General features: G+C 40.6%; 2 protein-coding genes across 2 annotated transcripts; one reads left to right on the forward strand and one right to left on the reverse strand.

Annotated features, from left to right (window-relative positions):
• The first annotated feature begins 220 nt into the window (after positions 1-220).
• Positions 221-13,357, forward strand: LOC115805840 (aryl hydrocarbon receptor nuclear translocator-like protein 2). Its single transcript, XM_030766571.1, has 17 exons — positions 221-278; positions 5,594-5,789; positions 6,135-6,173; positions 6,312-6,353; positions 6,447-6,604; positions 6,859-6,938; positions 7,430-7,522; positions 8,155-8,272; positions 10,044-10,184; positions 10,612-10,849; positions 10,934-11,040; positions 11,210-11,360; positions 11,610-11,677; positions 12,155-12,269; positions 12,531-12,573; positions 12,870-12,951; positions 13,192-13,357. Exons 1-17 carry the CDS (start codon positions 221-223, stop codon positions 13,344-13,346), a joined length of 1,884 nt encoding a protein of 627 aa, XP_030622431.1. The 3' UTR covers positions 13,347-13,357.
• Positions 13,358-15,056: 1,699 nt separating this feature from the next.
• Positions 15,057-24,922, reverse strand: pkp2 (plakophilin 2). The gene is made up of 13 exons (XM_030776499.1): positions 24,727-24,922; positions 24,044-24,105; positions 22,661-23,646; positions 22,291-22,435; positions 21,220-21,427; positions 20,823-21,000; positions 18,081-18,198; positions 17,641-17,799; positions 17,027-17,203; positions 16,567-16,720; positions 16,080-16,272; positions 15,750-15,837; positions 15,057-15,263 (listed from the first exon to the last, which is right to left on the reverse strand). Exons 1-13 carry the CDS (start codon positions 24,920-24,922, stop codon positions 15,195-15,197), a joined length of 2,733 nt encoding a protein of 910 aa, XP_030632359.1. The 3' UTR covers positions 15,057-15,194.
• Positions 24,923-26,992: the final 2,070 nt, after the last annotated feature.

Consider the following 26,992-nt stretch of genomic DNA (forward strand, 5'->3'; position numbering starts at 1 on the left):
GACCTTGTCCTCATCACTGTCTCTGCACGTTTCTGTTTCGTCGGTACACCCCCACCCTCTTACTCCAGCCTCCCCCCTTGTCAGAGAAAAGAGGAATAAAGTCAACTTATTCAACGCCCCTAATTCCCCGCCTCTTCTCTCTATGTCTCCCACCTTACCATCTAACTCTGCTTGCCATTAATGCACGGTGGTTTGGGGCACCGGTACACCGGCTCTGGCCATGTCGGCGGGGAGGGCAGTGGCCGACGATGATGACGGAGCGGCGCGAGGCCATACAGGTATTCTATTTGTGCTTGTCGTTGTCGAGCTGGAACCGGCGCCTTCCACTCATGTCCGGTGGTTGTACCGGCGCAAGACTATAAGTGTTATACTTCGGTCGGTGGAGTGGGGAGCTGTTGGCAGCTTGTCGTTTTCCTGACTTTCTGTTCTGCCAGAAATTGGGTCAGTAGTTCAGTAGAGCAAACTCACTTTACCGATCTCTTGAAATATCACAGAAAGGTACTCGGAGCAGTGTTGGCGTGTAGTTGAAAACATTGCCTTTACCGTGGCTCTGTAATGTAAAACTTCACGAAAACGTATCGCTTGTTTAGAAGTGCGAAAAATTATTTTGTGAAGGTGGGCACCAGCGGAATGAATGATCTTCAGATTGTTCTGCTTGCTTGTTTTAGAACAGTTTGATACATGTTAAACACACACACACACCTGCACAGAATTAACTCCATGTGCACCTGTTGAATATTTTTGTATTTATCCCTTTTCTTGCAGAAGGCAAGGTTTACCATATTTTAGGCAACTTTTAGCACGTGGATTACACCTAACGGAAGATTTAATTGTGTTGAGGTTAACTTGCTGATTGTCCTCACACTCCGTCCAGTTTTACGAGAATGTTTTGTAATGACTTATTTGTGAAATGATTAATTAGTACCCTGTTGTTTACTGTTTTGTGTTATTTTAAATCTGTATCTTATATTTTGTCTTCAATATTTCAACATTACAATATTCATATTTTGTTTTAAATCTTCCCCTAGCTGTGGGCTGCTAAGTCCATTTAACAGCTATGAAAACGTACGTTTCCAGATAAATGTTGATAAAATTAGTCCAGAACATTTGTTTAACACCGAAGGGTTTATGTGTGTAATTTTAGTATTTCTGTGATTTATTTGGATGTGGGTATGGGGAAGGGGGATGATAATGACTGACAATTATAATTGTGTGGAATTAAGTGACTACCCGATACTGGTCGTACCATTTACCTTTTTATGAACGTTTTGTATCCAGTTGTTAATATAATGAGTATATTTGTGTAATTAACATTGTAGCATATCAATTCATTCTTATAATGCTTTAGTGATTAGTTGATAAGTTTAATTTGTGGTGTCAATACTGAGCTAGATGAGAAATGTACAGTCTTGTGTGTTTGAAAAGTATAATTAGAAAATACTTGGTTCGATAATGAAATATGGCTGATAGTGTGATGTTTGGTTCAGAGAGCTGAGATTAAAATATGTTAACTTTTGAGCAGGGTAATGTAAAGTTTGTTGAGCTCAGGGTAGGACTGCAAAGACCTTGTCTGGGACTCTGTAGTGTAACACTGGTTTATTCTGGGTTTGAGATCTGGTGTTCAATTACGTTGGCTGGGGTCTAACAAGACCAAAATTGTTTAGCCATGAATGCACAGATTGCCAGCTCTGCCTTGCAGTTTGGTGGTACAATATGAATGAATTTACCAGAAACTTTAATTTCCAGGTCTGGTGTATGTTTGTATGTATGGTAAATTGACCATATGCAGTAGTAGTTGAGACCATGCACGCTGTTTGTTTGAATGATCATTCATCAATAAGTCTGACTGAAAGCCTGACCGTCATTATAGCAGACAACCTTTGCTGACAGCTGTTGACTGTCTTTAGTGTACCTACTGTTATCCCTTGTTGGAGAATGCTGGGCTCATTGGGGTTTCCAGAGCAAGGCCTGATGGTGTTGCGTAATTGATTTTGGCTAAAAGTGGGTCAGCTGAATAGGGTGTGTTCAAGCTGTGCGTTTGTTGATTATGTAACCATGGCAATGTTTACTCTGATTAACCATGGCAGTGTTGTTTTTTATTAACTGTGTTTCTCCTTTTTGGATTGGCGTTAACTCTATGGCAATGTCGACCTGTATTATCTGTGTTTGACTATGATAGTTTGGGCTCTACCACATCAGATGTATCCATCTTCTAATTAATCCGTGTTAAGTTGTCCTCACACTGAGTTTTGTTTGGTTAATTTTATGATTTATAACAGACTGGAAAAAGTATGGCATGTTGCACTGATTGTCACTTAACATACCCAATAAAAGACCAGTAGAACTACCCCGACGTCATAAAGTCTTCAGGACAGATCGGTACGATGTTGAACAAAGAACATTAAAGTGAAATTAGTGCCCTTTAAGTGAACTAACTGTTCACAAACTTACCCAAATATGTAGAAATCTTTTTGTAGAGGTACCAAAAGTAGTCTGCTTAAAAATCTGAAGCACTTAATCAAAATATTTTGTGTGAAATTTGTGAAACACGATGCAGTACTTGCATGCTGAAATATATCTATATATAGAACATGGCACCTTTAAATAATTAAATGCATTAGTTTGCAGAGAGCGAGGGACTACTGACATAAACTGAAAGCTCAATCAGTTGAATAAGGTGTGTTGATGTATGGTTGCAGTTACAACTGTAGCTATCAAAGCATGTTATTTACAAAACCTCAAAAATCTGGCCTCTTGATGTTATTTGAGATGAAGGGGATTTTTTTGTGTATCTTTATGAAATTAATAAATATATGATGATCCTGACAGGGCAGTCTCCCTCTGTTTTTGTGTTTCATGTTTCGGAATAATACGTGTTTTGAAGTTGCTCATCCACATGATCTGGAAATGTGTGCACTGTCCATTTTAGGCTTTGTTTGAGCTGATCTTGCTATGGTATGTCAGTTCATATATGATTCATATATATACATACAGATAGATAGATAGATAGATAGATAGATAGATAGATGTGTGTCTGTGTGTGTGTGAAGATTCAGTATAACAAACATGACATACCAGCTGAGATTCTATATTTAGGTCTATTTAACATTAACATTTAACACTCTTTACCTCTCCTATTCATTAGGTTGTACTGAAACAGTCCTCAAGCTGCCTAACGTCTGTTTATCTCTTTGGCGTCTGGTCAGTCACAAATCTGAGTTAGTACTTCTCAGTCAGAGCAACTGTGTGTCTGCCTCCACACAGAGTGAGCTTAGCCTCATCCTCTGGATGATCCAGACAGATGTCCTGAAGTTTAGATCTCTCTGCCTTGCCTTTCTGTTTGTACTGTTTTGTATTTTTTTTTAAGTGCACAAAAGGTATGTGACTCAAGTCAATGACAAATATGTTTACATTTTATAAGTCTTTGTATGTACATAAGTACCAGTTACATCCATTTGGAACCAAAATCACTTCTCTCAAAGATAAGTGTGCAAACAAAGAAAGCATTCTAACAATTATGGTAACCTTATTCAAAAGGCCGCGTTTATTGAACACAGATGAAATTAATGTAAATACCTTTGTTACATATTTATTATTTGTAATCCATAACGGTCCTACAAATCAAAGTTATCTACTATTGTAACATCAGCAAATAACTGCAGAAAGACTGATTTACACGTGTTTCTCTCTCATTAGTGCAGAGCATTCTAAGATCTGGTATGTAAAGTAGGCTAGTATATTTCTGCCGCGACACAGTTACAGTTGCATTTTAATAGTAGAGTTGACAATCACTTCTGCTTCAAAACCACCTAAATTTTCAGTATAATTCGCAGCTGAATGATGTCCATGCTGTACCGCAGTATTCTAAAGGGCATTCACGGATTCCACACAATATAGGTCAGTGCGACAATTCAAAATATCTCTTCCGTTCTCTCTTTCCCCCCTCTTCAAATGAATGTCAAGGTTTAAAGTATGATCAGACTCGTGTGCAGGATGTAGGTCAGTGTTACAGCGTTATATAAGTGCTTAGGTAAGGCAATAGCTGCTACTCATTACTCTCACGTGCCGCTCTCCCAGTGAAAAAAAGCCCACTGCATAGTTTAGCTGCCCCAGTTCAGACTCTGTCTGAACAGAACCACAGTCCACATAACTACCTACACTTTCACGGGCAACTCTATAATCAGCATTTTCTAGGTCTGGCTTCAGCATACCCTCTGGACAGACTGGATAAATTTCTTCTACAGTTTCATTATGCTTCGTGGTAGCATTAACTAGAGTTTTACGTGAAGGGTATATTAGGCTATTCCACGAACTCGAGTCTAAAACCACTATTCAGATACCATTCCAGAAGTTTAGATGCGGGGCAAAAAGTTCGCCTCGCTGATAAGAAGCCTTGAATTCTGACCTTTAAACACACTTACTACAAATCCTTTTAACTATGCTACACCGAAAGAGTAAAGCTGCGCAAAACATTAACAAACTAAACCTACTCACCGTATCCTAAAACTAAAGGTCGTTCATATTAAGCAAATATGAGAGATATTTTCCATCCATCATAATGATTTTATGTACCCTATTATCCAGTTTGGGAACTGTATAAAGAAATGAACGCCGGGTTTACATTTGGATAAACGACATTCTTAGAAAAATTTATTCAACAAAGAACGGATGAAACTGCCTACGCAGTGTTGCCAGGGGGTAGTAATAGCTATTCGTAAAACATTTTTCAACTTCCTGTAAGTGTGGAAACAAGTCAAACGCGGCGCTTGCGCCACCATCGGGATAACGTAAAGAGGTTCTATATTAATAGTTCTTCCTTTTTATCCTATGGGATAAGGGAAGAAATAATTGTGTCCCTTTTTCGCGCGACCACATTCCACCTCAGAAAATCAGTTCTTTCAATGCTGACGTCTTTTAAGATTCAATCGCGTGATATTAAATTGCTGATTTCGTATGCATTGTGTCTTGCCGACGTGCGTTAATATTTTTTCTATTGCACATGTGTCCTTTTTGCGAAGCCAAAATTACAAATAAAAGTCTGTTACTCTTAATCATTCTGTTCATTTCGGAAAACGTCGTCCGAAATAATGGTATACCTGTCATCGTGTGTATGTGGAGGGTGTACAGTAAAAATAAGATCATGCTGCACATTCTGTTCTAAATCAGCAGACATGTTAGAAAGTGCATATTTAGAAGCATTTATTGAAGGTGTTATATCAACTGACAGTTATGTTCAGTGACACTTGATAAGCTAATGTTTAGTACAATTCCTCTTCTAAAGTACAGTTTAATTGATAGGGCATGTTTGACATAATGCTATCAAATTTATATCAAATGATCCTTCGTGATCTTTACTGTAGAGTTATCAGCACTACACAATATTTTTTAAGTTTCATGCAGTGCATTTTCATCAAATTTCAGTGTAAATTACTAACATTCAGCTTAATGCATTGTTTTATGAAGGTAATGAATGTAGTTTACCTAAGTGTGATGGAACTGAGTTTATAGAAATCATATTCAATATTGGTTATCTAAAGTGGCCCATGGACAGTAACATTTAAATATTCATGTGTGTGCTATGTTTGTACCTCAGGAGCTGAGCGCAGTACCAGAAACATCTCTGTCTCTCCCCCCGATCTTATGATGACTGGGTCCAGTCACAGCCTAGAGTCCATCAACCCAGGCCCCAGCCAAGACTCTGGCCTGCAATCTTCTCATGGCTCTAACCCCAGACCCCTGCTACCTGGCATGGATGTCCATAGGAAGAGAAAGGGCAGCACAGAACATCCGTGAGTCCTGAACACATTCAGCTACTAAGTACTCATCACAGACTGCCATGGAGTATTCACAGCCAGTTACTAAGTTCCCAACAGAGTCAGCCAGAGTTGGTCTTTTATCTGAACCTCATTGAAAAACAGTGTGAACTGAGCATATTCACACTTTATGAGGTATTGTGGTCACTGTGTTTGATGGAGGATTTTGAAATGACGTTGCATGTTTATTTTAGAATAAATAAATTAATTTATTTATTTTTGTTATTGTTGTAGAAAAGTAGTAGCACATGACATCCTGACAAACACTGACTTTTTCTGTATCATATTTCTCCCTGAGCTGCGTTTTTTTGTTTCTTGTAGGGAAAGCTCAGGTGCTGTCATGGAGGATTCGGCCAAAAGGTAAAGTTTTGGAGCAGTGTTTTAGACATGTACGCACACAGTCTTCAGCTCAAATTTGATGAAGACTGTGATGCTGTGGTGATTTATGTGGAGCGTTTTCGATGTTCCACCTTGATAACTCTCCCTCTCACTCCATAGGACTGAAGGAGATGAGCAGCAAGCCAAAATCAAATGTCTCAGGTACCTTCACGGTCTGTTAAGAAAGCAAGGGAATATGAGTTCTGTTGTTCACAACTTGTAAGTAATATTTTTATTTGATAATCTTGCTGACAGGGAGCCTCACAGCCAAATAGAAAAGAGGAGGCGAGACAAGATGAATAATTTGATTGACGAGCTGTCAGCCATGATTCCTTCCTGTAATCCACTAGGCCGTAAACTGGACAGGCTGACAGTGCTAAGAAAGGCTGTGCAACACCTCAAATCCCTTAAAGGTACTATGAATTTCCTCTCAGATCAGCGTCATTCTCCTCACACCTGTACCCAGAATATCACAGTTGTGTTTTATTTGACACTGGTAAGTCAAACTTAGGCAGAAGAGTAGCATAAGTTTGAAAATTGACATAATTTTCATTCTGTATCCCAGATGCCTCTTAAAGCAGTATTTGTTCTGAATATACTTTGATTTGGTTTCATGTCCACTGTTGGTTTTAAGGCCAATGATCATGTTATAGTATTCTCTTGCCAGGGACGACCAGCTCTCTCACTGAAGCAGCTCGCAGGCCTTCATTTCTCCCTGAAGACGAACTTAGGCACCTGTTGCTGCGCGTAGGTCCTGAGTATACTGCTCCAGCTCTGAGTTTAGGATAGGCCACAGCAAACTATACAATTAAGTATTTAATATGAACGAGAGACAGAGAAGGTCCAATGATCTGGCAAGTGTCGTTGAGATAGTTTGGGATTTTTTAGTTTAATAGCTTTGCTCTGTGGTGACACAGTATGTTCATTGTCCGTGAAAAATTATTCTTCAACAATGTAAGTTTCCTGTTGTATAATGTTGTATAAGTGACAGTTGAATGAGAATGCTGACACACATGCTGGAGAAAAAATGACTAGAAAAATGATTTTTTTTGGAGCAGTGTCAGCCTGTACTTCTCTCCTCCCAACACTTAAGTCCGGTCAACATAATGAAGAGTTTAGGAAATGCTGCTGATATTGGATGACCATATCCGTGTCCTGATTACTATATGTCTATATCCTGTAGTTTTGGTACTCATGCAGTTTATTTCATTAATATTGCGCTCATCTCTGTGTGGTAGGCAGCTGACGGTTTCCTCTTCGTTGTGAGCTGTGACCGAGGAAAGATTCTCTTTGTTTCTGACTCCATTTCGAAGATTCTACACTACAATCGGGTGAGAGAGTTGGACTGCACACTTCTGGGCTCTCTGAGCATCTAGCTAGGGATTTCTTGGCCTGTTCATACCGGTCATTTTAATGGACTTGATCAAATTTTCTCACAGTTTGAAATGGCCAAATATTCATGCCCGTGATTCTCTCTCAAAACACTGTACAATTTTACACTGCTAGTCAGTGGTGTCAGTGCAAAGAGCAACATAGTGCAAAGAACTTTTACCTAGCCTGCTTGATTGACAGCGAGTGATATAGCAACAATAGCTCTTCCTGAGTATTCTTGGCCAGAGTCAGGATTCTAGCGCTAATTCCTGTGTACACCTGCACTGTGTGGCAGTGCCTTAGGAGTCAAGGTGCATGTCTGGAGACATATTTTACTTAATAGATGGATTAATATGCTGTATAAATTCTCACACTAATGAAGTATACTAACTTTGCACACAATTTACAGAAAGCTATGACTGCTGTGTCAGTTAAGTGTGGGACAAAAGGTTGCCAAGACACCAGTCAGAGTTCAGTGGTCTTGCAAGTGCACTGAACAGAGTGAGTGTGCCATATGTCACGGGAAAAAATGAGAAGAATTCTGATTAGTATATCTTGTATATTGATTGTAGTGTTGTTTTTTTTCCCTCAGCTGGACCTGATTGGACAGAGTGTGTTTGATTACATACACCCAAAGGACATTACTAAAGTGAAAGAGCAGCTTTCAAGCTCTGAGCTCTTTCCTCAAGAGCAGCACACTGATACCAAAAGTAAGAAAAAAAAGCTTTTAACTTGCCACAGTGTATTTGTGCTCCATTTGTCCCAGTAGATGGTACTTTCAGGACATAGCTCTGTGGTAGTGTGTGTTGGTACGTACTGTATATGTTAATCTGTGCCCATGTGTGTGACACCTGTGGACACTATTCCGGTTTATTTTCTGTGGTGTGTTTTCAATTTTGACTTGTCGGTCCACAATTAGGTTCACCTCCTCTAAGTGGTCTTTTCCTGTGTTGATTCCAAGTGAGCCCGCAACAGTGTGTGTGTCGTGTATTTGTACATAGCTTAGTAGCAGTGTGCTTGTGTACCTTTTTGTGTGCCTTTGTTGTGTACCTTTGTCACTGTATAGGTGTGTGTTACCATGTGTGCATGAGCTCTTTGTACTTGTACACTTCTGTGAGCATACAGGGGTTGGACAAAATAATGGAAACACCTTGTTAAATAGCAGTTTTATTATTTAATATCGAGTTGGTCCTCCTTTGGCAGCAATAACTGCTTCAATACGTCGAGGAATAGATTCATACAACTTTTGGACAGTGGCTAAGGGAATTTTAATCCATCCCTGAAGCAAAACCTGTTCCAGCTCTTTCAGAGATGGTGGTGGAGAGAAGTGGTTCCTTACTTGCTGCTCCAAAATGTACCAGAGATTTTCGATTATGTTAAGATCTGGTGATCTTGTGGGGGCCAATCCAAGTGTTCAACTTCACCTCTGTGCTCTTCATGCCAGTCTTTAACGATTTTAGCAGAGTGAATTGGCACATTATTGTCTTGAAAGATGGCACCACCGTTTGGAAAGAGTGTTTGGACCGCTGGGTGAATTTGGTTACCCAGAATTGACAAAAACTCTTGGGAGGTAACCCTACCATGCAGTGCTAACAGAGGACCAAGAGAATCCCATGATATTGCGGCCCAAACCATCACAGAACCGCTTCCATGCTTAATGGTTGTGGTCAAGCAATCGAAATCAAGGGCTTCTTTTGGCTTCCTCCATACATAAATTCGTCCTGAACAAGGAAAAAGCGTGAGGGATGATTCATCAGAGAAGATGACATTTTTCCACTGGTCCATTTTCCACTTCTGATGGTCTTTGCACCATTTTAGGCGTTTTCGAACATCGATTGGGGAAAGAAAAGGTTTGGCAATGGCATCCCTTCCATGGTATCTAGCTGCACTGAGCTCTCGAAGAACCTTTTTGGTTGATACTGGGTTAGCAAGATGTTGGTTTAGCTCTGCAGTCACATTAGTAGCTGTGGTTCTGTGATTTTTTTGACTCAGTGCGTTTTAGTGCCCTGCAGTCACGTTCACAGAGTTTTGGCTTCCGCCCAGAGTTGCACCTCCCAGAACTAGTTTTCCCTGGTTTTTGCTATGCCATCATGACTATGCCAGAATCAGTTCCTCTTGATGCTTTGAACAACTCAGCAGTTTTTGTTACTGAAGTGCCAGCCATTTGCGCTCCAGCAATTTACCCTCTTTGGAAGTCTGAAAGGTCACGCATTTTTGACTTGTACGAATACGCAGACCTCTACAGAAAGAAAAATCTTGAGTAATACATAAAACACAGGATGTCTGCAGTGCATATACATAAAATTTACATATCACTGGGAATCGTATTAACGTCTAAACGTCAGCAAATTTATAGGTCTTGAAATACCACGTGTTTCCATTATTTTGTCCAACCCCTGTATGCATGCTTTACACTCTGCATGGAGGCTCTGTGTATGTGGCTGCTTTACTGCATGTGGTACTGCTTATGTGTGTGTGTAGGTGGGTCACAGATGCAGGGAGATCTCCCTCATGGTGGAGCTCAACTGTGTACTGGTGCACGTCGCTCCTTTTTCTGCCGTATGAAACAGAATCGCATGAAGAGTGAGACTCTGACGCAACCATCCACCTCCAAGAGGAAAGGTCAGAATTTCCTATCCCTATCCACCCATATTCAACCACTGTTAAAAACCGCACATTTGCCAGGAAGGAGGAAATACCAAAGCCATGATGAATATTTTGTTGCCGTTAATGAATTCTGTTTGTACTTAAATCCAGCTGTAATTAACATGTGAATTGACACCAGTACCGAGGGAAGGGAAGTAAACAAGAGAAAAGTCACATTTTTACACATAAATACTGACCACTCTCTGTGAACTGACTCCAAATGAGTAATTACAACATAATCATGAGTACATTTGATCGGGGAAAAAGCAATGCACAGTTAACACTGCATAATAACAATTATTGATAATAATTTGAGATTAATCTGCAAATTATGTGTACTTTCAGCATCATCTGTGCATGTAATGGTGATGGTGAACAGTCTGTGATATGTTTAATCTGTCAGACTGGCAGAGGTACTGTACAGTCCATTGTACTGGCTACATGCGCAGCTGGGACACCAGTCAGCTTGACACCGAGAGTGAGGACCTGGACAAACACACCTCACAGTTTAACTGTTTGGTAGCGATTGGCCGCATCCACTCCCACTCTGTTCAAGCAGACAGCAGCGAGGTCAACGTCAAACCTGCCCAGTTCGTCACACGCTATACCATAGATGGGAAATTCACCTTTGTTGACCAACGGTAAACCTTCAGTGAAGCTGAGCTGAAGTCATTAACCAGAGGAAAACATGAACATCACTCTCAACTTTTTGTCCTCTCTTCCAGAGCCACCACAGTTTTAGGATATCTACCCCAGGAGCTACTGGGGACATCCTGTTATGAGTATTTTCATCAGGACAACTTGCCACATCTCGCTGACAAACATAGAAAAGGTCTGATACTGTTTTTGCACCTTTGCTCTGATTTGCTGATAGTCATTAATACGTTAAATACTTTAGTTTTATGGTGTAAATATTTTGTGTGAAAACTATTACAGGGTATTTTCGTCCAGTGAGTGAGGCTAAGGTGTGGTGTCACTTTTATCTCCATTTTATCCTGCAGTTTTACACAGCACAGAGAAGATTGAGACTGACTGCTACAGATTCAGGACCAAACAGGGCTCTTTCATTACTCTCCAGAGTCAGTGGTTTAGTTTCAGAAATCCCTGGACCAAAGAGGTAGAGTTTATCGTCTCCACCAACACGGTGGTGTCGTAAGTACATAATGCCTCATTGGAAAATGTTTTTGACCGAGATACTGTTAATGAGTAACTCTCAGGATTGACAGATAAAAAAGAATGATGAATATGTTGAAGTCCATAGCGGACAACGTGAATGAATGATAATGACTGTTTATAAAATGTTAATAATTAACGTACCTGGATGCCATAAAGGACACATTTTCGGTAATATTGTCATTTCCAGTAACTTAACATTTGATTGTTGTTTTATTTTAAATACAGGGGCCACAGTCATACCACAGGGGAAGGCACTTCAGCAAAAAGACCTGAACATTATGGCATGAACGAAGGTAAAGAATATCAACGTGTTAGACGCCAAATGGAAATCACACTAATTTTCCCTCATGTACAGTCTGTGTGGTATTGTTGGTCCTTATGCTGTGTTTCCTGTAGTTACTTGCCTCAAGAGATTGATGTCAAATGTCAAGTCTTGAGCAGTAGTAACTTAGACAAGAAAACAGAGCCAGCAACTAGAGGATTACAGGTTTGATTCCCCACATTACTGAAAAAATAACTGGAGTGGAGCAGGTTAAGATTCCCCACTCTTCCAGTATATCCTTGAAAGGAATGTTGACCAGAGGTGTATAGGGGCGCATGTTATTGCTCTATGATGATAAATAACTGATTAAAATGCAATAAAGGTGTTACACGTTTATTGCAATTTAAATAAAACCATGGAGATCAGCTGAATTTAAAAAGTTAGGTTTTAGAGAAAAAGACGTTAGACAGCAGACAGTGACACCGGGCTGGGTTTGTCTTCTGTGCAGATAAAGCAAAGCCATCTCCTTCCATTATTCCAACTATGAGGAGCACAACGGGCACCATGATCTATGCCAGCAACATTGGGACACAAATTGCCAATGAGCTACTGGATTTCAACAGGTGTGTGTGTGTGTGTGTGTGTGTGTAGATGATCCACAACTAGACAATAAATCACAAGAAAAACTGTCTTCTTTTGTGGTCAGCAGATACTGAATTACAGGGCACTAATTCAACAAGTATGATTTAGTTAGTCATATTTACTCATAGCTGGAGTGATCTATTATTATGGCTGAAAACAATGGATATGATTCTGTATATTCCACTTAACGGTTACTTAACTACTCTCTCTCTCTTTCTCACTTTCTGTTTCTCTCTCTGTAGGATAACTTCACCCCCATCCAGCAGTCCTCCCACTGCCCTACAGGTTAGATCTTGTTCACATTTACATTGTGTTTACATTGTGAAATATACAATGGTACTGAACACTAGTCATTAACTGCACTGACCAGAATGAAGGCATGACATTTTCAACACAAGCACACACTGCTCCCCTCCACTACATCTGAAGCACCATAACCCAGTCAGGCATTTTTATTCTAAACAAATCCATGACTTATTGGAAATTAACAGTCGTGTCTTTTTTTTCTCAATCGCTTGATTTTCTTCTTTCCTCTCCAACCACACATCTCCCTTTATTTCCCAATGTCGTGAACTTTAAAGGGAGAGGTGGAGGAGCACGTGGAGCAACAGGACCAGCAGCAGGCCCACCTCACATCAGGTATGGATGGAAATCTCATTCAAGGTATGTTCATTTCATGAATGTCATCATCCCAAACATCACACCAGCCATCTTCTGCATCCTTTGCGTACTGGTAAAAAAAACATACTCTTTTATAAAATAAAACTACACACACTGAAGGCTTGGATCAATTAGGGCAGCTTTCTCTTCACAAAGGCAACCATTAGCCTACAATGAACTGGTAATTAGCATATAAAGCAGCTCTATAAATAGCCCATAAACATGTCCTGTTCTTGTCCCCAGATGAAAGCTCCCATTTGGACCTGGAGAGATTGGTGAGCTCAGGCCTCAGCAACGATGAGGCTGCGATGGCTGTTATTATGAGCTTCTTGGAGACGGATTCTAACCTGAGCCAGACTTCGGTGACCGACCTCGGGGACATGCACTGGCCTCTATAGAGATACAGGCACACTCTGGTCTCTGGTGTAAAGACCCAGCAGGAGAGCGTGTGTCATTGTGCCCATATTTTTTTTTTAAGCTTTGTGTGCAAAATGACCATGCAGACAATGAAAGCCACCTGTCCATAACCACTCACCCATCAAAGCCTGGGAAGCCATTCTAGAGTACCCCCCACTGTCAGCAACACTGTGTAACAGAACTGCTGAAGAGGAAACGCTACCGCCTCAGCACACGGACGTGAGGTGAAGTAAATGCCATTTATGTGGAGCCATTTAAGATCATTTAATTGTGAAGAGTTTGCTGCTATACAGTACATTTTGGAGTTATATTCCTCTTCATTATGAAAATGGTGAATTTGTGGTGACTTGAACAGTTTGAGCATTTTTTTTTGTTTGTGTTAATGTGCACAGAACAGTTCAGTGAGGGGATCTTAACACGGTTACTGTGTATTAAAACAAAAAAAACTAAGAGTGGGCAATTACGTTTACTGGTGCTTAGAAGAAATAAGAGGAATGTTCTAAAAATGAAAGGTTTGGCTCTGAGCGCCTTCTCCATTGTAAAGACCACTAGGTGGAGCAGAGAGAAGCCAAATACAAGTCATACCAGGGAGAATCCTGTTCCACAGAGGAGAAACAGTGGTCCAATCAGTGTTGCTTAGTAAAACATATTGCTGTTGTCGTTTAACTGGCTGGAATTGCACTAAAACTTGACCATGACAAAGGAAATCTATTCACAGATTCATAGATTTGCCTCTGTTCATAGATTTCCTAAGCATAATCTTTTCAGTCTTTCGGTATATAGAACGCAGTGTGGAATGTCTTCAAAAAAATGTTTGGCATTCCTGCCTCCTTTTGAACTTCAGAAGGTCTTCAATGAACATGATTCATGTCATCTACATGGTTAATTCCTTTGTCTCTCATAGTGACTTTTAAGTGGATTCATTTTCCTTTGCCCCCCCCCCCCTCCTTACACTGTTTTAGCGCTAACTTGTTGCAACTATGCATCCCAACCATTAAGAGAAATCAGTCCACGGTTGTTAGGTTAGTTTATTAAATAGTGTTTGAACTGGTTGACAGGGCTTAAATAGTGATGTAGCATTATGTGAGATATCTGTTTCAGTTCTACTGAAGAGGTGCAGTGTGCAGATGCACATTCGAGAACATTTCAACATATAATTTGATGTTTAAATTTGAAAGATTTAAATGGCCCTGGAAAACAGATCATACATGATGTGATGATACATGATGTGGACTCTGAATATATATATATATATATATATATATATATATATATATATATATATATATATATATATATATATACATATTCCACTATTGGGAACAGATTGTAAACCTCCAGTATATGGCTGCACCCACTCCTTAAGTCACAGCAGCAAATCGCATCAAGCCATGGCCACATCATCTTCTCATGCCTTTACTGTGCCTTAGAACTCCTCTTCCCAAACTAGGATATTGGGATAGTATTGCTCTGTTGTGTTGGCATTTACTAAGGTATTAGGGTCTAAACACTCCAGTGTACTACAAATGGGATTCAGAGGGTTGTGTATTTTTTCCACTGTTATTTGTTTAAATGTTGTCATAAAAAAAATGTGCCCTGCATTTGTGACAGAACTGAAAATGTGAAATACTCTAAACAGACACACACAACACTCAATATTGATATGGACTTGGCAGATGCCTTTTTAAATGCCTGAGGTACTTCAGGGAAAGAGGACCCAAACCTGCTCCCAGACAGAAATGTGACCGTTGTCCTTATCTCTGTCTCAGTGTACCCACTTAAAGATGGACAGCCTTGTTTCTCAGTCTATCAATAGTATTGTTCCATCTTCAGTCATGAGCAGAGTTCACTGCCTTCACTGTCCTGCTGTTAATGAAGTCTGCTTTCCTGTATCCAGCCTGCCACAGATGGGAGTAAAGCATCAGTCCTTCTGCTTGCACTTTGGATGATTATTACTTGAAGTGCTCAGCAAGAGCAAATGCATATATACGCAGACAATACAGCATACTTACTGTACTGCTTGCAACTGGCACAATAAAAAAGAGGTTTTATATGCAAGGTCAGAGTTATTCTGTTTGAGGAAGGTTAGGAAGATTTTCACTGCTCATGAACGCTAGTGTGACATTGATTACTTGATTCAAATAAATGTTTCAGTTGAAAATTTGCCACATCAAAGTTTTTACGCTTGATGCAACTTTTTTCAAGGATATGCAGGTAAATGACTGAGATCCACACAAACGCATTGTTTCAGATAATCCAGAGTGGTGATAGAATACACTGATAAGCTGATGTGTGATGTTTTGGAGCCTGCATTTAAGTGTATTCTGATCTCAAAGATCTAATATCACATTTTTATAACATGCACTTAAGCAGTGGTATCTCACCTTCCTGTATGCCCCATGAAGCTCTGAATGTTTCCAAAATGTGTGTAACAGCACAGAAGCAGCCTGGGCCGTACGTGTGGGCCCAAACCTGCACAGCAGAACAGCTCACAATATTACTGTCACAACTAACTGTTGGCTCGCAAAGCCCTTAACACATGTACTTCAGCTGAAAGTGAAACATTACGAAAAACCTCAACGTTCCTCATAGCTTGCTCATACCTTTTTCATGTTATTTCTCTTAAAATGAAAGAAAAATGCTATCTGTTTTAAATTTCTGTATTTTCATTTCCATTGGACGGGCGATTGAAAACATTGATGAGACTGACTTACCCGTTGTCTTTGGTGCTTATATCGATGATTTTGGGCAGAGCGCCATGGTTTACAATGGCACGTACATTCTGACTGGATGTGTGACTGAGATTCATCAGAATGTGACAGAGCGAGATCGAAACCTCAGAGGGCAGATCTGAGTCCTGCACACAATACGATAACATGGCAACTAGCTCTGGCAGCACCTGTTTCACTAGAGAGGGGTCAAAAAGGGAAAAAAAACAAGGTGAAATGCATAATTTCTATGTGTAGTGTGGTGTTACTATGGATACAGCCTAGAGTATGGTATGTGGATCGAGTTACAATGTTTGCCTTCTGATATACTGCGGAAAGAACAGTGTAATCACTGACCTCACAGAACAGTTATTAAAAAATGCATTTATAAAACAGAGGACACAGCTCTGTTAACTTGAAGTAACTGTAGGTTTCTTTTGCTCGTTTGTTTGTTTGTTTGTAAGAAAGTGAATGGCAGAGTACTATGACTTACCAATGTCACTGTGAAGCTCTCTGAAGCGAGAGATGTTCCTCAGAAGAGAGACTGAGGTTCTCCTCACACCCGGTTCTCCCTCCTGCAGCATGCGCTTGACCTGCAGCAGTCCACCCTCTTTCCGCACTACTGTGTGTGCAATGGCTCGAGATATCTGATAGAGTAACAATCAGGCCAAGTTTAGGGACTGAAAATCTAACATGACAGAGACAAGCCTTGTGTCTTAAAGTCTTATCTTATCTTATCTTATCTTATAAGACGTGTTTTAGTAAAGTGGACTGCATCCATTGCCTAGAGGTGATGCACTGCCTCAAGATTCAAGCAAATTACTTCTTTATTTGCCACACTAGCCATGATGATATTAGGTGCTTAAAACTGAGCTCCCATTTTTGAAGAGAGACTTAATCAATGTTAATTTACTTGGCTGATTGACTGATGATATTACGTCATAGATAATTACCACTCCACTCCCTGCAGTGAGATTCTGTAAGGCACCAATAGATGCTTCCTGGGTGTGTGGACGGCTGCTTCGGACGATAAGAGACAGGTACATGCGAACAGCAATTGCACTCCATAGCCATTCAATGCCATGAGGGTTCCCTTTCTCCTCCAGCATAGGACACTCTGACTGCAAATACTGGGAAAACACCCAGACAACCATCTTCAAATCAATTTTAAAACTCAATAAGACAATCGGCAATGCATTAGAGCATAATGCTGTAGCTACACGATTATCATGTATTATACTCTAACTACATTAGTCATTATATATGCATTAATTATTATCTAGTGTACTCTAACTACATTAAATCTTACCTAGACATTAATTATTATGTTGTATACCCTAACTAGGGCACAAACTACACAATCAACCACTGTTAAGTACAACCTATTATCTGATATCTACAAATTATTATCTCTGATTACAAGACTAATCTGAAGATAGACTTGTAATAAAACAATGTTGATTTATGATAAGCAATTTGGCTACCAGACCACACTGTACAACAGCAATGTTCTGGGCTCACCATGATCAACAAGGAAACTCCTGTGTTAAAAGATCTGAGATTCTACCTCTGATAATTTTGCACTCCTGACACTAAAGCAGCCAGTTGTGTTGACCGTTGCTGGGTTGTCTCTGGATTCCTGCTGCGTGGGTGTCTGTTCCTGGGGAAGCTCGGAGCTGATCTCATAGGACAGGTTATGCAGGATACATACACAGTTTTCTGAGGTCTATGGCAAAAGAGACACCGTGAATACACTACCTGTATGACTACTTCTGTCTGACTCAATCAGAGCAGTTGTGCATAATAACTCAACTGAACACATGGAAAAGGTTTAACAGTTCCTCATTAATGGATCACACTTAAGCATTTCTGTAGACAGAAGAATCAGTCAGAAATATATTTAATTCTTGTTTACGGAGTGAAATGAGGTCAGGGAAATCCTTAGGAATGGCCTGGGGGAAAAAATGAAGTGGGAAAACAAGTTTTGAAGAATATTTGGCTCAGTACCATGTCATCTGGATTGTAGTCTGCGATGGTCCCCCTGACATAGTAGACAAGAGAATCAATAAGCCCCTCACAATCCCGCAATGCCTTTCGGCCATCAGGGCCAGTGGAACTGATGTTTCTATAAACCAACGCAACAATCATAGTTTAGACTGGACATATTCAGTCTCATAAAAGCAATTTAAGAGGTTTAAGCATTAAAGAAATCGTGAAGCCCACACTGACTGTAGTGCTGGTCTGTATCCTAGTCTGTGCAGATCACATGTACTCAAAGTTAATGATATTTAAACAAATATAATGTATACTAATACAATTATTTCAATAAGCGTAGAACTCTTCCCCACATCCAACAGATGCTCAAACCAAATATTTGCTGATGTTAGTTGTTTAGTAAGCTTTTCCCCGGAGGACGGACAATCAGATAACCTTGGTGGTTCCTATTTATAGAACTCAAGAATAAAATGACTCTGTGCTAAGTGTATACCTTCACATTGTTTGTGTGTAAGTAAATCATTGATAGCCATGTCAGTCCTGTGAAACCTAAACTTCATGAATGTTCCATTGAACCTTTCTCTACACTGTACCATTATGGAAACACTAAGGGCTCTATTTTAACAATCTAAGCGCATAGTCTAAAGTGCATGGTGTAAGTTCATTTAGACCATGTCCAAATCCACTTGCCAGTGTAACGGCAGATAATTTCAGCACAAAGTAAGGCGCGAGGCACAAGGCACAAAGGGGTTGTACTTAGTCTCTTAATTAATTGTAGGTGTGTTTTGGGCGTAACATGAAATAAACCAATCAGAGTGTCAGCTACCATTCCCTTTAAAAGCCACCTGTGCTGGCACCTTTGACGGATTGCTGTTACAATGGAGGACTTATCACCTGGACGAAAAGAACCATTCGCTGCCTCTGCCGTCTCCCAATCCTCTGTCCAATCAGGTACTCCATTTTTCAATGAAACAACTGTGACATTACTTTAGACTAGGTTTCTGTTGGTCTAAGCACAGAGGCTTTCGGTTGCATTCAAAATGGCAACGCGCCCGCAATGTGACTGACCACACCTAATTTCAAGACCAACCGCCCAGATGGACGCAAGTTCATTTGCTATTTAAACAACGTGGGCGCTGGATGGGAAAATGACAATTGCGTCGGTCTGAAACTAGCAAAGACATTTGCATTTCAGTTTGCACCACGTTGCGCTGGTGTAAGAAAGAGCCCTTTACCTCCAACATGTGACCAGCAAGACATATTCCAACCTGATACCATTTTCATAATCATGTCACTCTCTCACTACAGATTTCTCTCTCACTACAGACACACCAACCCATCCCCAGTCTGCCTTTATTTCTCAATGCAACAGTACATTCATATGTAAGAGTGTTTGGACTTCAAATACATTTAAGTAGAGAACTAGCTCTGAGAACTGTCTACAAGGTTTTTCTTGTGTTTTCCATGTCTATGACATTGGCACTCTGTATGTGTGATGGGCATTGAGCCACATGACCCTGAGACTCCCGTGGGATGTGCCCTGGTGTTAGAGTGACACACTCTGAAAAGCCTTGGCAACTAATCCAGGAAAATTAATTATTTAGACTGTGGCCTTGAACTGTTGGGGTGTGTTACTATGGTGACACTGAGGTAGTGGAACGTGTTTATCTTGGCTGTGGGACAAATCTCTAACCTGGGAGCTCCCCTGCTTCAGTGACTCTGCAGGGTGTGCCTGACTACTACACCACTGCAAAACAATACCAGCATAAACACTAAAAAAAACATTACTGGAGTCAAGACAATTGCTAAAATACAGGAAACACTAGGAAAGAATTTGAGCCGGGCCTTCCCCACCACAAGCAGCCAGGTTGGCTTCAGCACTGCTGTGGAGTAGATTCTATAGGTGTCTAGAAAGCTTATGAAGGGAGGCAGCACCACTGTTCCACAAGAAACTCCATCATGTGGAGCTCCAGTGCTGGTAATGAAAAAATCAATGTTTCAGGTGCAGCTCCAGAATCTTCCATAACGGTTCAACTGAAATGACAGCTTGTGACTGAGATGTCAAAGGCATGCTCATTGAGCAATTCATTGACCTCTGGAATAGAAAATCTCTTCTTAACCGCTGACCCTATATTATGTACATTTGCACAAACAAGCATTGCTTTTGGAACCCACGCTAAGGGTCCTGGATTTTGTAAAATCCTTAATGGCAGTGTCATGTCTTGTAAGGGACATAAAAAATTCAGACAGAGCTTTACTGACCAGCGCAGTTAAAAAGCATTGTCATCTAGCACCCCTGCCCCACCCTGTCATCGTTAGGCCCTTGTGTAGGCCATGGTAACATTTTTCTCACATTTTGTAACAGTGCCCTTGAGGACAGCGAACAGCAGCACACACTTGAGAAAATCTGGACAGTGGTGAGGTATTGTGGACTGAAGTGAGACTCAGGGAACACAGTGTTCCATCATGCTAAAACAACAATCAGTCTGCATAGTGTCACTGTAATGCACTCTGGTCAGTGTATCAGATTTAATCAAAAATGCTTCCATTAGAGTAAAAGGATAATGTGGATTACAGCTAATGTGGTTACAGATGTGCCTCAGGTGTTGCAGATTGTTAACTGGAGCTAGAGGTGAACCTTGGGCTGTGAAACTGGAGCACAGAGTCACAGGTATACCTCAGTTAGGCTACACTAATGTAGAACAGAGTTATAGCTGAGCCCTGTAGTGTACTAGAATAGAACTACAGGTGTACCTCAGACATCCTGTGGCATTGTAGAAGACTTCAGGATCGGCTAATAACTCATCCTTAGGGTTCTCTCCCTCTGAAAAGCCTGAACATGGTACCACCACCACATCAGTCAGGGGTTTCACAGCTTCTCTGGCCAAAAGCTCCTTCAGAAGGTCATGAGAAGAAAGATTCCACAGCAGACCTAGAGCATGCACACATACACACACAAAACACTAATACCTCTCATTACATTCAAATTCTAACACCCGCCCCCCACTGAACTCAAGCCTTTTGATATGCATACATACTGACAGAAACCTGACAAACTAAAATATTTTCCAAAATGGTTGAATAGTTTTCAACAAGGTGCATGAACACAGGCAAGTGTAATATTTAATCGTGTGATTCTCTGTACACTAACCAGTTAGCTGCCGCCGAGTCTCTATGTCCTGGCTTCTCTTGAGTAGATTTAGGATGATTGGAACTCCCTCACAGTCCTTTATCTCCATTTTATTCTCGCTGCTTTCAAATACAACATTGCGGAGGGCACAAGCCCCTGCCTGTTGGACTTCCTCACTGTCACTTTGCAGAAGTTTCAGAAGCTTAGGGATCCCATGAAGATAAAACATCTGGTAACAAGCACATCACAGAAAAAAAACATGATACACAGACTTCTTTAAAAACCAGGAAACAAACAGTAATTATATACCTTCAGACAGACCCTGTTCATACTGTTCGTTACTTTTTTTGCTATTTTATTGCTATTTTATCTTATTCATTGTTCTATTTTACCTTATTTATTGTTTTTTATAGCATTGAGTATAGACGTTGCAAACTTAATCTTGTTGTACTTGTGCAATGACAATAAAGATATTCTATTCTATTCTACTAAGAGGCCAAGAAGAGCCTGATATTGTATTCTGCATTTTAGAAGCACCCAACATACTTCTCTTACTCTTCAGACATATGCTCACATACTGTGAAACAAAAGTATCCAGAGATTCAGATTGGAATATGCATCTTTCACTGAAGAGCGCAAAGTCCATGGTTTTTCAGGTGTTGGGTTTGAGTTAAAACCTCTTCTAAAGATCAGTGTGTCTTTTATTGGTACATCAAACAAAAACAAAATGCAGCTGAGGACATTGTAACCTGTTTCCAGCAGAGATGAGGAAGCAGAAGACTGAGGAACCTTGTCACAAAAATGAGTTTTCCATTCAAAATGACAATGGCAGAAAAACAAGTGACAAAAGCTTGAGCTAAGAATGAACTACCATACAACGAATTACAAGTAACTGAATTACTCATAATAAATGAAACATCAGCACAGTCAGTCTTTTTCAATTTACCCAAAATATATTACCATAGTCTATAATAAGGCCTCTGATACCATGTTCATTAGAAAATGGAACTGATCTTTGGTCCTCAGACTTCCACACCATCAGTAGTATTTGCATGTCATGCCCACTCCAAAGCTCCAAAAACTCATGTGTACCATCTTTTTTGCATCAGCACTGCTGAAGCATTGCGTCTGAATGAAACGTGCTGAGGAGGCTTGTGTATCCTCATTGTCGTGTGTAAGGAGGTTCACCGCCCTCTCTAATGTCATCTCACTCACTGTCACATCCAACTTGCTCATCCTGACACAAAGAGAGACATTTTTTAGAGAATGGACATGTAGTCTTCTCCCAGTCTGATATTAATATATCCTTCTCAGCTTTTTTTTTCACAACAGCGACAGCACTGGTGTGTCTTTTTACTATTTAGATATTATTAAAAGCACCAGCATGTCTCACTTACAATAAAAAAGGACATTTCCAGTACTATTTAATATGAACATAAAGGAAACTGTGACTCAGTCTTACTTTTCAGTCACCATAGCACTTGTTTGCTGGATCTCTTCCTCTTCAGCCTGCTTCCTGCATTCGGTGTCCACCTCCACACTGACTTCTGAGTGAGGGAGCGAGGCTTCTCTGACTACTCCAGCTCGCTGACTCTCCCTAGTGACTACTCCAGCTCGCTGACTCTCCCCAGTGACTACTCCAGCTCGCTGACTCTCCCCAGTGACTACTCCAGCTCGCTGACTCTCCCCAGTGACTACTCCAGCTCGCTGACTCTCCCCAGTGACTACTCCAGCTCGCTGACTCTCCCCAGTGACTACTCCAGCTCGCTGACTCTCCCCAGTGACTACTCCAGCTCGCTGACTCTCCCCCCTAACTACTCCAGCTCGCTGACTCTCCCCAGTGACTACTCCAGCTCGCTGACTCTCCCCCTTGACTACTCCAGCTCGCTGACTCTCCCCCCTAACTACTCCAGCTCGCTGACTCTCCCCAGTGACTACTCCAGCTCGCTGACTCTCCCCAGTGACTACTCCAGCTCGCTGACTCTCCCCCCTGACATGGCACAACCAGACTGCTTCCCCAACCCCCTGTGCGGTCTGGTTGCTCGCCACCTGTGCCATCTGCTTTACTGGCATGTAGGAGACATGTTGTGGACTGCTAGGTAAGAACACATCGTCACTGGGGGATGACTGTCGGGGCGGAGGGAGGGAGAGGCCTGGGGGTTTTATGGAGGCTTTATGGAAAGAGGGATAGGATCTGCTGCTGCGCATGATCTGTGACCGGGCGCAGTGTTGTGACATTGCGGTTCTGTGAAGGCGTACTTTGGTTGGTACAGTCCGTCCAGCTGGAAGGGTTTGAAACCTAGTTCCCCAGCGACAACCCTCTGAAAAGGTGCTGCATCTGGGCCAACCGTAGCTCCTATGAGCCTGTCGGAATTCTGGGCTTGGAGACCTCGAAACATCCACTCTTCGCGAGGGCCGGCAGGCCGCTGAAATACTGGCATAGTCAGTCTGCAATAGAATGAAAGCATCTTTATTCTGCTGTAGAGATAATGCTGAAAACAATGACAGTGAATCACATCCTTAGGACACAACATCCAGTGCCAAAATGTTCTGGTGTCTAAAAGGTTAATACCCATCAATGTTTAGTCATGTTTTTTTTGTCTAAAATAAAGTCTGCTATATTTATTTATTGACTGGCTGGCTGATTACAGGACAACACATTAAATGACATTTCATTTGAAGATAAATGCAGTTAATAAAATGCTTTTATATTTTTTGTCCCAAGATTTATTCATGTCTGTTTTAAAATCTGAGCTAAACCTCCTGCACAATGCAATTATGATAAACAGAAAACCCTCTGAGTGACAAAATGAAAAATTAACAGAGGACCACGAAAAGGTCTTACCTTAATTTCTCCATTTCTCACATCAGTGCAACTTCTTGAAGTAAAGCCATGGGGTAAAGTCCCTGAAATAAACACAATTCTACCATGCTTTATTCCCCGCACACTTTAAATCGACTTCGTCTTTTGCTGAGTAAGTTCTATGGGGACTATTAGTAATGCGTTGATAAGCCTGCTTTTTCTATGCAAAATTCTTGGCATCCACTACAGCACTGCACAGCCCTGCCCTCCGACAGGAAGCAGTGATAGCGCCACAGATTTATTTTGTGTGAACAGACAGTGCCGCAAACAAACTACACTAAAGCCAGTCTTTTTTAGAATAAACTAAAACCCACCCTGTATAAAGCTTACAAAAAAGCTGTTCACAGGCAAGAGCACTAGACATATTGGGACAGAGGAATGAACTTGTGGTCGCACAGGTCCCATTCGAGAACTAGTGCTGAATAATATTCAAATAAATCCAGAGACATGACTATTGCTGAACAAATATTTCCTCGTTTGATAAATGAAGGAAATTATAGCCGAACCATCGCTGCTGGGTTACGGTAACAGGTTTTGGAGAATGTAAGAGGCTACATGCATTAACGATGAGAGCAAATTTGGGTAAAACGATTTGAAACAGACGTACATATTGTGACACATGTATAAACATATATAGGTTATTGACTGAAGACACAGTAATCTACCATTCCGTATTGTCCTCTTCCCTTTTCTGGAGAGAGTGAGTTGCACCTGTTGTCGAACGCGAATACTTCTGTCTTTCAGCTGGTTGGTGGGATGTGTGATTTTGTCCTTAGAGGGTAAAGCCAAACTTGTGTTGGTTTCAAACGCCTCTTGCGCGGGTAAGACGGTCTTAATGAAATGCCGCGCCTCAAAAGACATTCTGTAAATGACTGAGAATATTAACCGAATGTCACTTCAATTAATTCAACGTTTTGTTTTTTGTCCATGTCAAAATATAAGATGTACGCCAACTTTATACCTTGATCGCCAGGGTGTAGATTAACACACCCATACTTTATGACTTGGTTCTGTAGGGCTGTTATCAAAGGTGTGGTTTTAGTATCGTCACCTGAGTATCGGTTTACCTAGCAGGAAGTGTAGTGTAGTGTAGTGTAGTGTAGTGTGCATTATAGCTACCGGTTTCACGAGCATTCACGAGCTTTACACTTTTAACAGCGTGGGAGGAATGGTTGCACACTGTCTATCCTCATGTAACTTAGTTTATTTTTGTTTTTGTTTTCTGTTTTGTTTTTTATGTAAGTCTATGTAGCTTGGTTTCTCATTGTTTAAGTTTTGAGGGATCAAAATCAATAGATTTTCAACGTGAAAGGAGCGTTTATATTTCATCCTGTGCCACCAGAGGGCAGAGCATACGTGGGCATTCCTGATCAAACGTTTTGGAGAGGGAAAATTAAAAAGATGAGTAAGTACATTGTGTTTAATTAATTAATTTTTGAATTTCGGGATGTGTTTTTTTTACGTAATTAATCACTAAACTTTGAACGTTTTGAATATTTGTTTCACGGTAGCATTAGTGGGGATTTTGAAACCTCCAATGTCTTAGTTCATATTTGTACAACATCTTCAAACCTGTATTACAGTGACATTTCGGTGTGAATCTTCCATCCACTAACTACTTGATGAACTGTAATAGATGTAACAGATCGCTTGTGATAGAAAAAGAGTTGCTACCAAAGTAATCTGGTTACTTTGTATGTATTACGAGTTAAAGTAGGAAACTTTTTAGAATGGCTGGTAAAAAAAACCTTTTTGTCAAAAAGAAGAGTGAAAAGAAAATTCATTGGTTACTGACAGTGTTGAAGTGGTGTCATCTCATTAAGTGTCAATAATATCAACACACTGATTATTCCCCACCTAAACAGCTATTGCAGACAATCATTTCTTTCTGAAATTACACAGCATAATGTCCTTGATTACACTTAGTGACAGAAAACAATGCAAACAAATGCTAGATATGTGTAAAACAAAACAAAACAAAACTGAAAGACGGGTGAAAAGGGACAATTGTTCCCTAAAAATCCTGTAGACACAATCAAGAAAGTGCCATCAAAATAAATTGCAGATGTGTAGTCATCTGAATCACTGTATTAATTCATGTGTTCTTAGAAAATTGTGAGCACTGGCAGAAGCTGATACTAGAAATGTTCATACACAACTGTCCACTAAGCCCACTAATTCATTATTAGTCATGCACCTGTAATGCACTGGACTCTGGAGGCCATCAGATGGCCAACATGTAACCAAATTTCTGTGTTCTAAGATTTGAACAGAGAAGTTGAGAGAGAACCACTTAGTGTTTAAGTGAAACAAGTCAACCTAGATGACTTAAGCTAGATAAACAGAAAGCAATGTTCAGGGCCTACTCTGACAACATAGACAATTATGGACTTATACTACAACACACTTGGTAACAGATGCCGCTGTCTGCACAGCTGTCAAACAACCCGTGTGGCCATTCATCCCAGTCAAGATGACTATTTGGTCTGTGCCTTTGGTTGGGTCACTATAGTCACAGAGAACTAAACATCAAATCAAACAAGGATGTCATTTTAAAACATCTTGTGGACTTTATTGTCAGCTGGCATTTATACATAACACAGAGAAGTCAGACAACTCTGGTGGAAATGAACATAGTTGAGCATGCTAATCACATAATCAGACATGTGGCATAAATGCATAAAGGATTTATAATGCTGTGGAGCTTAGAGAAGGAGAGAGGGGGAAAGCCTCTCCCTCTGACTGAGATAGCTGTCATGTGAGGTGGAGAGACAGTGGACAATTGAACAGTTGAAATGAGGAGAAGAATGGAAGAGTACCCCAAAACAATACTAAAACAAGTAAACAAACAAGACAAATAAATCTGCATACAGAATATTGCACAATGTCAAACGTCTTAACTTTCACAGTTAATGACCAAACAGAAAACAG

The sequence above is a fragment of the Chanos chanos genome, chromosome 1 (assembly GCF_902362185.1).
Source record: "Chanos chanos chromosome 1, fChaCha1.1, whole genome shotgun sequence".
NCBI classification, from domain to species: domain Eukaryota; kingdom Metazoa; phylum Chordata; class Actinopteri; order Gonorynchiformes; family Chanidae; genus Chanos; species Chanos chanos.

Bases quoted from the DNA above. Each gene is read 5' to 3' on its own strand.
- LOC115805840 (XM_030766571.1), top strand. From the start codon at position 221: ATGTCGGCGGGGAGGGCAGTGGCCGACGATGATGACGGAGCGGCGCGA. The intron at 279-5,593 runs GTATTCTATTTG...TTTGTACCTCAG, and splicing joins AGCGGCGCGAGGCCATACAG to GAGCTGAGCGCAGTACCAGA. The intron at 12,574-12,869 runs GTTAGATCTTGT...TGAACTTTAAAG, and splicing joins GTCCTCCCACTGCCCTACAG to GGAGAGGTGGAGGAGCACGT.
- pkp2 (XM_030776499.1), bottom strand. From the start codon at position 24,922: ATGTCTTTTGAGGCGCGGCATTTCATTAAGACCGTCTTACCCGCGCAA. The intron at 22,436-22,660 runs GTAAGACTGAGT...TCTTTGTGTCAG, and splicing joins AGTGCTATGGTGACTGAAAA to GATGAGCAAGTTGGATGTGA. The intron at 15,838-16,079 runs GTAAGTCAGTCT...TCTGCTGTGCAG, and splicing joins ATAAGCACCAAAGACAACGG to GTTTGGGCCCACACGTACGG.